At 36.1% G+C, this 12,508-nt stretch overlaps 2 protein-coding genes and 1 long non-coding RNA gene across 4 annotated transcripts; 2 read left to right on the top strand and 1 right to left on the bottom strand.

Annotated features, from left to right (window-relative positions):
• Positions 1 to 544: 544 nt before the first annotated feature.
• Positions 545 to 2,586, top strand: LOC113344510. Its single transcript, XR_003357847.1, has 9 exons — positions 545 to 621; positions 712 to 793; positions 964 to 994; positions 1,101 to 1,165; positions 1,299 to 1,405; positions 1,561 to 1,638; positions 1,757 to 1,885; positions 1,995 to 2,031; positions 2,256 to 2,586. It is a non-coding gene; the product is annotated as an uncharacterized LOC113344510 (long non-coding RNA).
• A 5,382-nt stretch (positions 2,587 to 7,968) lies between these two features.
• LOC113344497 lies at positions 7,969 to 10,225 on the top strand. Of its 2 annotated transcripts, none has more exons than XM_026588453.1 (5): positions 7,969 to 8,135; positions 8,229 to 8,315; positions 8,887 to 9,025; positions 9,670 to 9,736; positions 9,820 to 10,225. In XM_026588453.1, exons 2-5 carry the CDS (start codon positions 8,279 to 8,281, stop codon positions 9,985 to 9,987), a joined length of 411 nt encoding a protein of 136 aa, XP_026444238.1. In that variant the 5' UTR covers positions 7,969 to 8,135; positions 8,229 to 8,278; the 3' UTR covers positions 9,988 to 10,225. The 2 variants fall into 2 exon arrangements, with proteins under 2 accessions (XP_026444238.1, XP_026444239.1); XM_026588454.1 differs by having other exon boundaries at positions 7,973 to 8,135; positions 9,823 to 10,225.
• A 34-nt stretch (positions 10,226 to 10,259) lies between these two features.
• On the bottom strand, positions 10,260 to 11,824 carry LOC113344495 (F-box protein At5g07610-like). The gene is made up of 3 exons (XM_026588450.1): positions 11,074 to 11,824; positions 10,941 to 10,991; positions 10,260 to 10,435 (listed from the first exon to the last, which is right to left on the bottom strand). The coding sequence occupies exons 1-3, from the start codon at positions 11,822 to 11,824 to the stop codon at positions 10,260 to 10,262; spliced, it is 978 nt and encodes a 325-aa protein (XP_026444235.1).
• Positions 11,825 to 12,508: the final 684 nt, after the last annotated feature.

The raw sequence follows: 12,508 nt of genomic DNA, 5'->3' as shown, positions 1-12,508 counted from the left end.
TCCAAAATATTTTATACTCCTTTCCTCTCTGTTTCTTTTCTTCTTTCTCCTTCTCTTTCTCTTGTTTTCACTTTCTCGGTCTGTTCCTCTCTAACTCCGCCTAAACCCTATCTCTAAAAAAAAAATCCAAATCAAAGTGTAAAAACGATGAAATTGAAATACGTAAAATAATGATGATAGACATGGTGTTGGATCTGATATTTGGGCGTTGTTAAGAACTAAAACGCAAAGATTGAAGCAAGACCAAGGGTTTGTTTGATTTCTCTTAAATCTCTATAGGTTAACATTTTTTTTTAAATTTCAGATATTCTTTAATTCGTCCAGGGTTCTTAGTTTGTTCCAATTCGTAACAAAATACCCAAATAAAAATCTAATAGGGAATGATTCGGAAGTTGCTAAGACCTAAAACACAAAGATGTAGGGTTTATTCGATCTTCTCGTAAATCTATTTAGGTTAACCTTTTTTTTTGTTGTTTATTTGGTTTTATCACAGGTTGATAATGATCATTTCATAGTTCTGAACGATTTGATTGTGTATTATGCAGATTTCACCATGTAAAAGGCCTAAATGTGGGTTTCTATCAGATTTAAACAAGTCAAAGCATGGACGTCTAAGGAACTGTAATTATTCATGCTTTTGGTGCAGTTGACTGATAAGTTCCTGGATTTCATCTTCTACACTGTTAAGTTTTTGATTTAATATTGCTGCAGAAGCATATCGGTATGGACATTTGGGATGTGGCTATGGAGAGAAGGGAAGCTGCTCGAGAAATTGTTTGCAGAGCATATCTAGGTCAGAATTTTTTCCCCCTGATTTATTAATAGTGTTTTCGGAATTTGATTTTTGTCCCCTGATTCATGGATTTGTGGTGTCATTTTCTTGAGCATCACAAGAAAAGTTAGGGATGGAGATTCTTATTTTGCTTGCTCATTTGAATTGAAGAATTTTGGTTTACTTTTCAGGGGTTTGGAATGAGGTGTTGGTTACTACAATGTAAATACCTCTCATTTCCTTTTACATTGCTCTATGGCTTTCAACATTGAAAGCTAGCACAACTTGTGAAGCTACTTACATTGGCTGTTCATTTGCTATTGTTTAGAGCCGATTTGCCCCGTGTTATCCAGTCTACTAAAACATTGTTATTGCCTCTCTTTATTGGTTCAGGTCTGCTTACATACTTACTGCAATTTTGTTTTGTTTCATTCTGTTTTAGGCTTGCTACTAGTTTCATTTAGATTTTCTGTAATTGGCATTAAAGATTTTGTTCACATTGCAATTTCATTTTGGCTATGTGTAGGGATGTCACAGAGACCTGGATTTTGGGATGTTTGTATTGGCTTATAACTTTTTACCCATCTTCAACGCAAAATCATCGAGGGATTTGATATTGCGGTTAGCGGGGAGGTTGGTTTTGACTGGAAGGGATTCTTTTTTGTCTTTTTTTTATTTGATTTTAATTTTTTTGTTATGTACCTGAAAACTTCATGTCCTTTTTTTTTGGTTTCTGGATCTTTGCAACTCCGAAAGCTCACCCTATCATGTTAAATTGAATGGTGCAGTTAGAAAGGGAGAGCTTATGTTTCCACCTTTAGCTTTTATTGCGACTTACATTTCCTGCGTCCTCAGCCCAAGTCAAGGTTAGCACCTCTAGCAGCATCAATTAATCATGTTTCAGAGTTTTGTGTTTTATGATACTGTTCTCAAACTTAACATCCAAATATAGACATGTTAATGATAATTTATTTTATTTTGCAGGCAACTGAGAGGCTTGAGGTTGTATACCGTGTCCTAAAATAGGTGATTCTTACTGGTTCACCTGGACGCAAAGCAAGAAGCAAGTTAGCAAGCAGATATTTACTTTCTTGCTCAAAGCTGTAGGAAAGAGTGAGTTGAATTCTCCCTTTTAGATTACTAACTTTTAATAGGTTGCAAACTTCACTATCTATATACCTGCGTTGTATGCTAATACTTATCCGTACTTGTTCTAATGTAGGCACAAATGAAGGAACAAGCTGGGTTAGATGAGAATGGTAAGCAACAATCCACTAATCCTGAAATCTATGTGATTGTATTACCTACATGCCGACATAAACTTGTAAGAACTACAGGAAATGGTCACTGACCTGTGTTATAGTTCTGTGTGGATGCATTATGAGAATGTATGTGGTGATTAACACTGAGAAGAATCTATTGTATTGATATCCATCTTTATATGTATGTCGAATACACCTAACTTCTTACAACAACTGTGCAGGTACAAGAAACACCATCACCTAGTGTTATTCTGATGCCCATACATGATCAAGCTTCGAATCCTTGCGCTATTACAACTACTCCAGCAAGAGGAACCAGTTCACAATATTAATGAAGAAGTCTTCTTGCACTGAGCACATTGTTAAGCTAGGGGTAGAGGTAATTTAGACTGATGATGTTGGAATACCAGTAGATGTAAAGCAGGGATAGCATCTGTCTAGTATATGGCACATGAACTGAACTGGTTTTTGACACCTGAATGTCTAGTATGTGTCGCAGCCATTCAATTTGGTGAATGATTATTATTGTAGTTTCAGAAATAAGAATAAAATTTGCAGTCTCAAAATTTGCATTTGAAAATATGGATGGCTTGAAATTTTCAGGTGACCTGAACTGGCATTCCCAGGTGACCGGAACTGGCATTCCCAGGTGACCGGAACTGGCATTCTCAGGTGACCGGCTTCCAGGCCAGGATCACCTGAAAGTGCCAGTATTTTTTTATTAAAATCTAACGAATTCCTAACGTTCTAAACGAGTTAGACTATTCTGAAATTACAAGACTCCTTATTAGTAACTTGAACTGTTATATAAAGAGTTAGTTATAACACAATCTCTACATTACAAAGTAAATATGACGTGTAAATGTCAATAGTTAGGAAAAAAGTGGTAATGAAACGTGTGTGTTAGTCTATTTAATTTCCCTAATGGGCTAAAAGAGTTAGATAAAAATACTAACACATTATAGAACTGCCATTGGGTAACTATTTTTCTTAGTTAGGGAAATTAGCTCTATTATTTTAGTAATGTTTTTTTTTCCGTAAGGAAATCCCTGATCTGGTGTAGTGTATTATCTAATTTGCTAAAGGAAGATCCACTTAAAACTCTCAACTTAATTGCATTCCATTGTTTTCCTTTCTTAGATTTCGTCATTGACATATGCATCATTTTTGTTTGTTGGTTCTCTGCAAGTACCTATTGGACCTTTGATACAGTTCTTCATGGTAAATTCGTTACTGATGGAGTTATTTGGTAAATATCATGTAAGGTGCACCACCGTTTTAAACACTCACTATATACTTGGGATTATACTCTTGGGGTACTATATGTGCAGCAAACATAGGATTGGATAAACTCGCTTCTTGGCATGCTTATGAATTATTCTAGCTTAGAGTATCATTTTGTTAAATCCCAATTACAGTAAGAAATGGTACTTGCTATTTTAGCTCAAACGGAAGAGCACATGGTCTCAACCATGTACAGATGGTACTGTTATTTGACTAGGCTAAAATTTACATGCTTCCGGTGGCTGTGGGTTCGGCTCCCACAGATATTGTTACTTGGTTGGGATAAAATTTACATGCTTCCAATGGCAATATTAGATATGGATTACATAGATTTGAAAAGTGTCATATATCATGTTGGTCATGATTTGTGGCTCCAATTAGAGTGGAACCATGCATTGCAAAAGAATATATCTCTTACCCAGATTCAGAATACTAAGGGATGGAAGGAAGTTCAGTTCTGTGAGTTGTTAGCTGTGCAATTGATTTTTTGTCTTCATATTCACACACAACTCTGTGTATAACTTTAGCTTAAGCTTATTTATCTGTTTGTGTTAATGAACTACTTTTACACAGTTTTATTGGTTACGTATCTCCAATCATTTTTATTCAGATATTAATTGTGTGGATTACAGAGAAGGTTGTTGCTACCTTAATATATTTTTCAGAAAGGTATAATTTTAGAAGAATCATATATTCTTAGAAAGTGGTAGTGAAAGCTTTTTTGATAACCATACAAAGGGTTCTATAATCTGCATCCAGGGGTAAAAACTGTTCTAAAGGTAAATGCCCGTCCATCAGATGCAATAAATCTGGCAAAGACATGCAAGGCAATGTGATTTTGCATCCTCCATGTAACTTCGTGTCCACTTTTTTTTTTTTCAACGTATGATTTACGGTGTATCTGAATTTGTTTGGTGGCATCGAATCTTTATTAACATCTGGAGCATTGCATACTCTGAATCAACATCTCTAATTTTCACTGAGTATATTGTTGTATTTTGTTTTTCCATTGGGAGTCTCAAATGATATTATACAATTTCCCGATCATTTCTCATCTTAATGCTTCTTAATAGCCGAATGCTATTTAGTTCAGACTTCTAGAAGCGAATGATAGACCCTTCACTCATATCATTTGCATTACTATTAAACATTTTCTTTTTCTCTTTCAGTCTTGCAGTCCATACTCCTGCAGTTCTGCCAATGATGTAATAAGTTATTTTCATTTGTATGTAGCTTGAAATGCTTAATTTGATTTTGAGATTCCAGTGCATGGTAAACATGGATGTTTTCATTTTGAAGCTGAAGAGGGAAACTGTTGACCTCTTGGCTCAATTGACCGTCTAATATATACCGCTGTAACAAACATAAATGCCTATTTTTAGTACCTGAAGAGATGCACAACCATTGCCATTGGTCAGTTTCTTTCTATAGAAATTTTTTGTGACATCTCGAAATTTCCTTTGATTAGCATTTTTTAGTCACTTTGATGAGCAACCGTACAAAAAAATAGATACCCATCATTACTGCAAAGAAATGTCATATGTTTCCATATCGATGCACATTTCAGTAATTTAATCGACCTTGATATCCTTTATGTTAGACTAGCAATGTGAACTTCAAGGAATTTTCCTTGACTGTTGGCTTAGATTTCTATCATTTAGATGGATATTCGAAAAACCATGTTTTGAAGAATCACACTAATCAGAGTTGATACCTAGCAAGGGAATAAAATATTTGTTAATTAAAATCACAAAAGGGTGTATGTCATCTTTCTTTTTTGGTCTTTCTTTATAATAGAAGACCCTAAAAGAGTCATATGACATCCTCACAGTCGTTCTAATCTCGGCTGAAGCCATGTCAACAAACATTTTCATATCATCCCAAAGTATTTTGCCAATTCAACCAAAGGAAAGCATTACGATGCTTATACGTGCCGACACAGTTTCTAGAGATACCAAAACATCACGAATTCTCCAAAGGACACATACCATACTAAGCATCTTTTGGGCAATTACGAAGTGGTCAACGAGGAATCTTTTGAAGGCATATGTGTGCTAGGAATACCAAAGGCAGACCAAAAATCGAAGTTCTTTAGAGATTAGTTTTGTAAGAAGCAGATACAAACCATGTATCATCGGCATCCACCACCTCACAAACCTTTAAAAAAGGCTTTGAACCTTTACCTGATTTTTTGAAAGAGTTATTTTGTAAAAGGGTTTTAATTTTAGGATGTAATTAGGGTCTGGGTTGTGAAAGTTGCAGTTGATGCTAAAGAGTCAGACTGACTGTTGACTGTGAGTGAACTGGTAGATGACTTTTTAAATTTGCTAAAGCCACGGACTGTCAATTGATCAAAATAATAAAAAGTTCTAGTTTACAACACTAATCAAAAGTATTAAAAAAATGTCAGTGATTTAAGGAAGAAATCCATTCAGAAACCCATAATAATCCGGATACCGGAACCCCTAGTGAATCAACAACCAATTAATACGTTATCAAAACAGAATTAGTATTATTGGTTTTTTGACGGAATACCGAGAAATCAAAGAGTTGAAGATAAGGTAATCCCATTCTCCGGGAAATTGCCTAATTCATGTAGTTCATAGTTAGTCTCATTAGCTTCAACTTTTTAAACAACTGCACCGCACGTTAATATGAACCGTTTTTTAACAATTTTATCGAGTTTCTAGTGTGATAACACAACAAAATGAAATATTAATAGCAATCTGTTATTGGGCCGACCGATCGGAGGGCCCGTAGGGAGGGAGTCTCTTTTATGGTCATTTTTTTTCAATCCTGTTAAAGGGGCGGGTGGTTTCATTGGAGGGGCGGCAAACCTAATAAGACAAAGAGGGTCATTAGGTGGTAATTCAAGTGCCCTTATCAAAAAAATATGAAAAATGACCAATTAACCCTTATTATTAATATTCGAGATTAGTGATGATAATCAAGATTAGTGTTGCTAATTAATTTTCACTTATAATAACTCTAAAATCAGATTTTTAAAGTTATAAAAAAAAAATTTAGAGGAGAAGAAAAAGAAAACTTATGTGATATTTGTGAAACCCTAGATTTTGATTCACTCAACCAAAATGAGTGATTCCAGTGACAAATTTGAGATGGGTGAATCTCTATACGATAGAGAAAACAAATACTACATACCCCTTGATGGAGATCCTGATATGGAGTATTTCTTATATGGTAGAGATGTTTTAACCCATAGTGAAGGTCAATCTCAACCAATTGAAGAAATTAGCCAACAAAGTGAATAACCAGCAACTGAAAATGACCAGTTATACTTCTAAACTAGTTCTCATTAGCTTTTTGTTGCTTAAAATTCTCTAAAATACGTAAAAAAATCAAATTTTAAAAAATTTCAGAAGAACTTACGGTTGATAATTAGCTAGTTATCAACCGTAATTGAATGTTACGGTTCGTAAAGTTTCCAATACCAACCGTAACTGGTTCAATTGGGGGAAAAACTCAATCGTAATACCAGTTACGGTTAGTATAAAATTTTCGAGTCGAACCCTAATATCAGTACGGTTGGTTACGTTCTTCAGTAGTTACCAACCGTAACTCATCATGTGCATGGAAGTATTTACTGCACTTTTTACGGTAGGTAATATGTAAATAGCTACCAGCCGTAATTGTGTTACGGTTTGTGATCTGTGTTTTTTTACCGATCGTATAATGATTTGTATGTTTTCATTTTCATTTCATCCTATTTACGGTTTGTTACGGGAGGACCACTACCAACCGTAGTTGTGTTACGGTTTCTAAGTGATTGTAATTACGAACCGTATCTCTGTTACGGTTTGTATTTCCTGTGTCGTGTCCAACCGTAGCTTTATGTATGTTTTTGTTTTGTTCTTGTTTAGACTAATGTGGGTGTATTATTGTCCATATCGTGAGTGTACCTCCCCTAATGTATGAATAACCTTTAGCAAATCAACTTCTCATCCAAGATTCTATCTCTCACTATTTAACCGAGGAGACATGGGAGGAAAAAGATGATGCAAAGCATTGGGCTAGAGAACGAGACAAGTTGATTATGTGTATCATACTTTGTAATGGTACCACTAGTGAAAGTGCCTTTCAAATGGTTTGCGAGTGTAGTGGACAACATAGAAGTCATGAAAAAGAATGGCCATAAAAGAGACTCCCTCCCTACGGGCCCTCCAATCGGTCGGCCAAATAACAGATTGCTATTAATATTTCATTTTGTTGTGTTAACACACTAGAAACTCGATAAAATTGTTAAAAAACGGTTCATATTAACGTGCGGTGCAGTTGCTTAAAAAGTTGAAGCTAAGGAGACTAACTATGAACTACATGAATTGGGCAATTTCGAATGCAAGTAACATTTTGGAATCTTCATAAAAAGGTTGAACCAGGCCTACGATATCTACAAGTTAGAAAGCACCTAAAAATTCATGATATGTCATACTTATCTTTACACGTTCTCGTCAGATAAATGAATAGTTATGAGCCGTTAGATTCTTGTAGTTTCCCTATCCAGAGATTTATTTTATTTTATTTTTTTTAGAGAAGATATTATTGTCATTTGATTTCGGGGTAAAATATCTCCGTTTTCCTTGACATATCTATAAACGCTAAATATCTAATCTAGGCCTTAAATATCTTCTTGCTCTTTCCACCAGAGATACACAGAGCCGAGAGAGAGAGAGACAGAGAAATTGAAAGAAAGCACACGCTCTTTCTACTTTCTTCTCTCCAAGGCTAAGCTTGTTTCCTTACAGTTTGTTTGTGTTGCAAAATCTGGGTCTGGGTTTCTTTGATTGCAAACATAAAAGGTATTTGTTGTTATACTTTTTGGCTTAATTTATTAAACTTTGTTTATGTGCAAAGATTTTTAATTTTGAAATGATTTTAATGTTTTAATGCAGAAAGTTCGATTGTGAGGGATTAGTGGGTTGTTTGAGTAAGCTCAATAGACATGAAGAATTGGAGGAATTCAGTTGACAACAACCAAGGTTTGTTTTACAATTTGCCACTAAGTAATGGTCAATTTGATGTTTTGGGCCCTTGATTTTAAGTAAATTTTGATTAATTATTGCCTCAACATGAGGGTTCCCAAGTAGTTCTCACCCTCACAGGCAATAGATATGGTGGTTCATAGGTCTTCCCTGTCTATGGCCTCCTCAATTGCCAACAAGTTATACAAGTCACTGATAAAATGAATTTTTCATTGTTGGGAGTTATTTGGTGATTAGATGGTTGGAGTTGACATCATTTGTGCCAAATCCCTAAGATCCAAAAAAAGAAAACAAGAAGAATTTGATATGTGCTCGCTAGCTGGTTGCAAGAATGCTTCAACCAGCATTTGGGTAAGCAGGGAATAACATTGGACACGTGGTCCCGTTTTATTGTGGCGTGTTTAAGATCTTTTTTCGTGTTTGCTCTGTGCTAGTTGAAACTTTGTTGCTAACGACACGCTAACAGAAGGGGTTTTCTTTTTAAGTTGCACATCTCTGCATAAACAAGTCATGTATATTGTAGTGCCCTGATGTTTGTCCTTTGGTCTTGTGAATTTATTATGTCTAGGAGGATTGAGAACAAACGAGAGAAATTTAGTGGCTGAGATGATTGAGATGAGAAAAGTTCGGACAGCGTTTATGGTGGAGAAATGTCGAAACAGGAATGAAGCAGTCATGTGTCCCAAACCACAGAGACAAAATATAAGGTTCGTCGGACTATACTTTTTTCTCTGTTACTAAATCATGCCTACTTGTTTTATTGCTTGAAATGTCTTTGCAATATATAATTACACTTTTACTGTTAAGTGAAGTCTACATTATCTCGAATACAACTCACATTGGCTGAATAGTTGCATTGCTAAAACTGTTTTTCTTTAATATCAAAATGGTGCTGGTTACACCTAGTATAAATGCACCCAGACACCCAGTAGTATTTCTTAGTTATCTCTTTACACCTGATTAGGAGAATTCTTGCTTGAATTATGGCCTAGAGGCTAGTAGTAGTAGATGACGTTATCAATAGTTAGGTACATAACTTGTAATCTGTCAGAACTCAGTGTAATTTAAGGGCTTGAGCTTCTATATTGGTCAAAATATATATAAAGCTGATTTGTTCAAAGCAACAACAGTTTCCAAAGCCACCGAACTACCGGTAAACAATGCAGATGGTCATGCCGATTTTCCCTTTGTAACAACTTAGAAGAGGTGACAGGAAGTTTAGTTAGTAATTGATTCTATTGATTGTAAATGCTAGAATAGAACTCTCCCTTCTTTATGCTCTGAATGCACTTCACTTCTTATTGTCATTACATCTCACTGTAAATTCATATGAATAATAATGCGACTTCAGGCCTTGTGGGGGGGAGTATGCCGACCAAAACATAGCAGGTCAGCTTCCACATATCTTTGCGGGCAAGGTTTGTTATCCGCTACCCCTTTTTATTTATTTCTATGTTTCGTAACCAGAGTTGTGTTGGCTAACCGTGCTTTTTGCTTCCAGCAGGCATCCCCGCCATTTTACTCAGGTTCTCCTCCTATCCGTTCTAGTAACCCTGTAACCCAAGATGCCCGTTTCCGTGAACAGAGGGGTCAAGCAAGCCCTATTCGTGATTTTTGTATAGAAAGTTCAGAAGTTGATCGGATGCGAAGCATCACAACGATGGCCTGAGACAAATTTCCCACGCATTCCACCACACCTACGTATTATCTGTATATTCGGTTTTTGCAACTGCGAAACTGTAGGATTCGATTATCATGTATAAAGTTTCATTTCTTCAAGTTAGTTAGTTTACCTTCCTTCAAAACTTTGGTTTTTCAGGCCCTTATTATAAACTTAGTTCAATGAATCAGAAACAAAAAGTTTCTGATCTGAGAATGGTTGATGAATAAATTTTATCTTTTTGGTACTAAAGAAGCCAGGGGTTAAATGTTTTCTTTGTTTCATCTAAAGAAGCCAGCTTCTGTTCTGTCAACAAAATCACTACTGTGTTGTCCCCTCCCAGAAACACCAGCAACTTCTCCAAACTCCGATTTTGAGCCATCAGAGTTGAGAAGATATTTCAGTCTTTCACAGGATGGCCTCTGTGAACCACATGTTCTGCCTTGTAGTTTCAATCCTAAGAATAGAGGCGGAAACCGAAAGATTGCTAATGATTCACTTGGATGTAATTTTACATAGTATTTACACTCTACTGCATAATGGAGGTCAATTTCTGGTTATAGTGGGGCTGTTTAACACATTGGCCCCAAGTGGAGACCTGCAAGAGAGCAGAAATGGACTGGAGAATACATGCTTTATTCGGCAAGGTTCACATTTGATTTCATAATAGCATCCACTGAAAATTCCTGAATTAACAATAATCACTTATGCACAGACGGTAATACAAACCTCAAATAAGAAAATTCAAATGCTAATGCAACAACTAGCACTCATGAAGATAGTAAGCAAAAGATAAAATTCACACAGAACAAATAACTAGATGTGCTTGTTCACATCAACAACAACCATCAGTGTACCAATTTCTGAACATTTCTTTGCAACCTTAAAAGCAATACAATATTCGCAAAGAGTACAAGGTTAATCAGGAAATAGCACCCCTGCACGTAAAGTTCAACAAGCACCTTCTCTAATTCGTACGAGATAAAAACATAATATAGGGAACACCCCTAAGCCTGAAAATAAACAATCAAACACAAGCGAGTGTCTGAATGTACTGAAAAGAAAAATTAGATCGACCAAACTGGTTTGAATGACCTGGTGCCAGTCTATGAATTTCCTTGAAGCTCTTGTCCTGTATATCATAAGAAAAAACTTTATCTTGGATTAGTAAAACCACCTTAGACGAATTGCATTCTACTTCCTCTACCAGCAATACATCAAAGGCAGGGGGCCGTGGATACAAAATTATCAATTCTTGGGGAGAAACGTGATATTTTACATTCCATCCCATGTAGTCCGTCTCCATTTCCAAGACTTCAAAACTAGAAAGTGAAGCAGGACTGACAATTAGATGCAAGTGACCCCTACACTCCCCGAAGAATTTAACCATCATTTTATCCTCTACACTAGGAACAGAACGGTAGTCTGGCATTTTCATTCTTAATTCTTGATCAACATTGAAACAAAAAGAATTCCCTTCTATCGATGGGTCAATCCAGTGCAACGAACCTTTCCAGAATACTCCACTTTTATAGAGGAAGCTACGACGAGGTGCAGAAAAAACATCTCCAGAAAGCTTCCAAGTAGCAGTTTCAGATGAGTATATCTCCAATTGAAGATCCACATTGGTATCAGAATCTTCGGGTTGTTTAGTGAACCAAATGCAAACAACTTTGTAGTGGGGTGAATTGCGTGGATCATAAGCCAAGCTGACACTAGAAAACACAACAAAACCCTTTTCCTTTCCCTGAGATCCACTCACAATAGACCGAAATTGTTTTGCAAATGGATTGAAAACGTAATAGGTGCGCTCCAAGAAACTGGCTCTAATGCTGCTACAACACATAAGACCATTGCAAGATTGTTCAATTCTTATACCTTTGGGATCCTGAATAAAATCTAGGGTTTCAAAAGGGGCAGCGGATGAGGAGGACCCATCTAGCGAAACGAATTCCAGTTTCGGTTGATTTGTATGTAAAATTAGTCCATTGACTGAATGTGGGTATTGATGACAATGTTGTTGGCGCAATGCGGAAATGTGATGGGTTTATGGAAATGAATTTAGGAAGAGAGGTTGGTTAATTGAAAGGTGAGGCTTATATTAATATGAAAATGAAAATATTACAAGAGGCTTGTGTAGCAACTTTGGCTTACACTAGTTGTTTACAAAGAGGCACTTTGGCTCTTACTCTAAACTCTAGCTCTCACTCTTACTACTTACTCACTCACTTGAGTTGTGGATGACCACAAAGGCCAACATTTGCTTCTATTTATACTACTTCATGACCAACTACTAAGAATACTCTAGACTTGGAAATCTCTAGAGCTAATTGACCTAGATCATTCTAGAGAAAGAATTCTCTAGATACACATGATGGAAAATGTCTTAGAAGACTCTAGAATGGGCTTGCACTCTTTTTATCTTAGAAGAGTCTAGATATCTCTAGACTGGGCCTATGCATTGAGATAAGCCCATGGGAGTTATAGTTAGCTATCTAGATAATTCTAGATTTACCCATCACAATTATCA

The sequence above is a fragment of the Papaver somniferum genome, unplaced genomic scaffold (assembly GCF_003573695.1).
Source record: "Papaver somniferum cultivar HN1 unplaced genomic scaffold, ASM357369v1 unplaced-scaffold_77, whole genome shotgun sequence".
Taxonomy (NCBI): Eukaryota; Viridiplantae; Streptophyta; class Magnoliopsida; order Ranunculales; family Papaveraceae; genus Papaver; species Papaver somniferum.
This window is presented reverse-complemented; position numbering and strand designations above follow the sequence as displayed.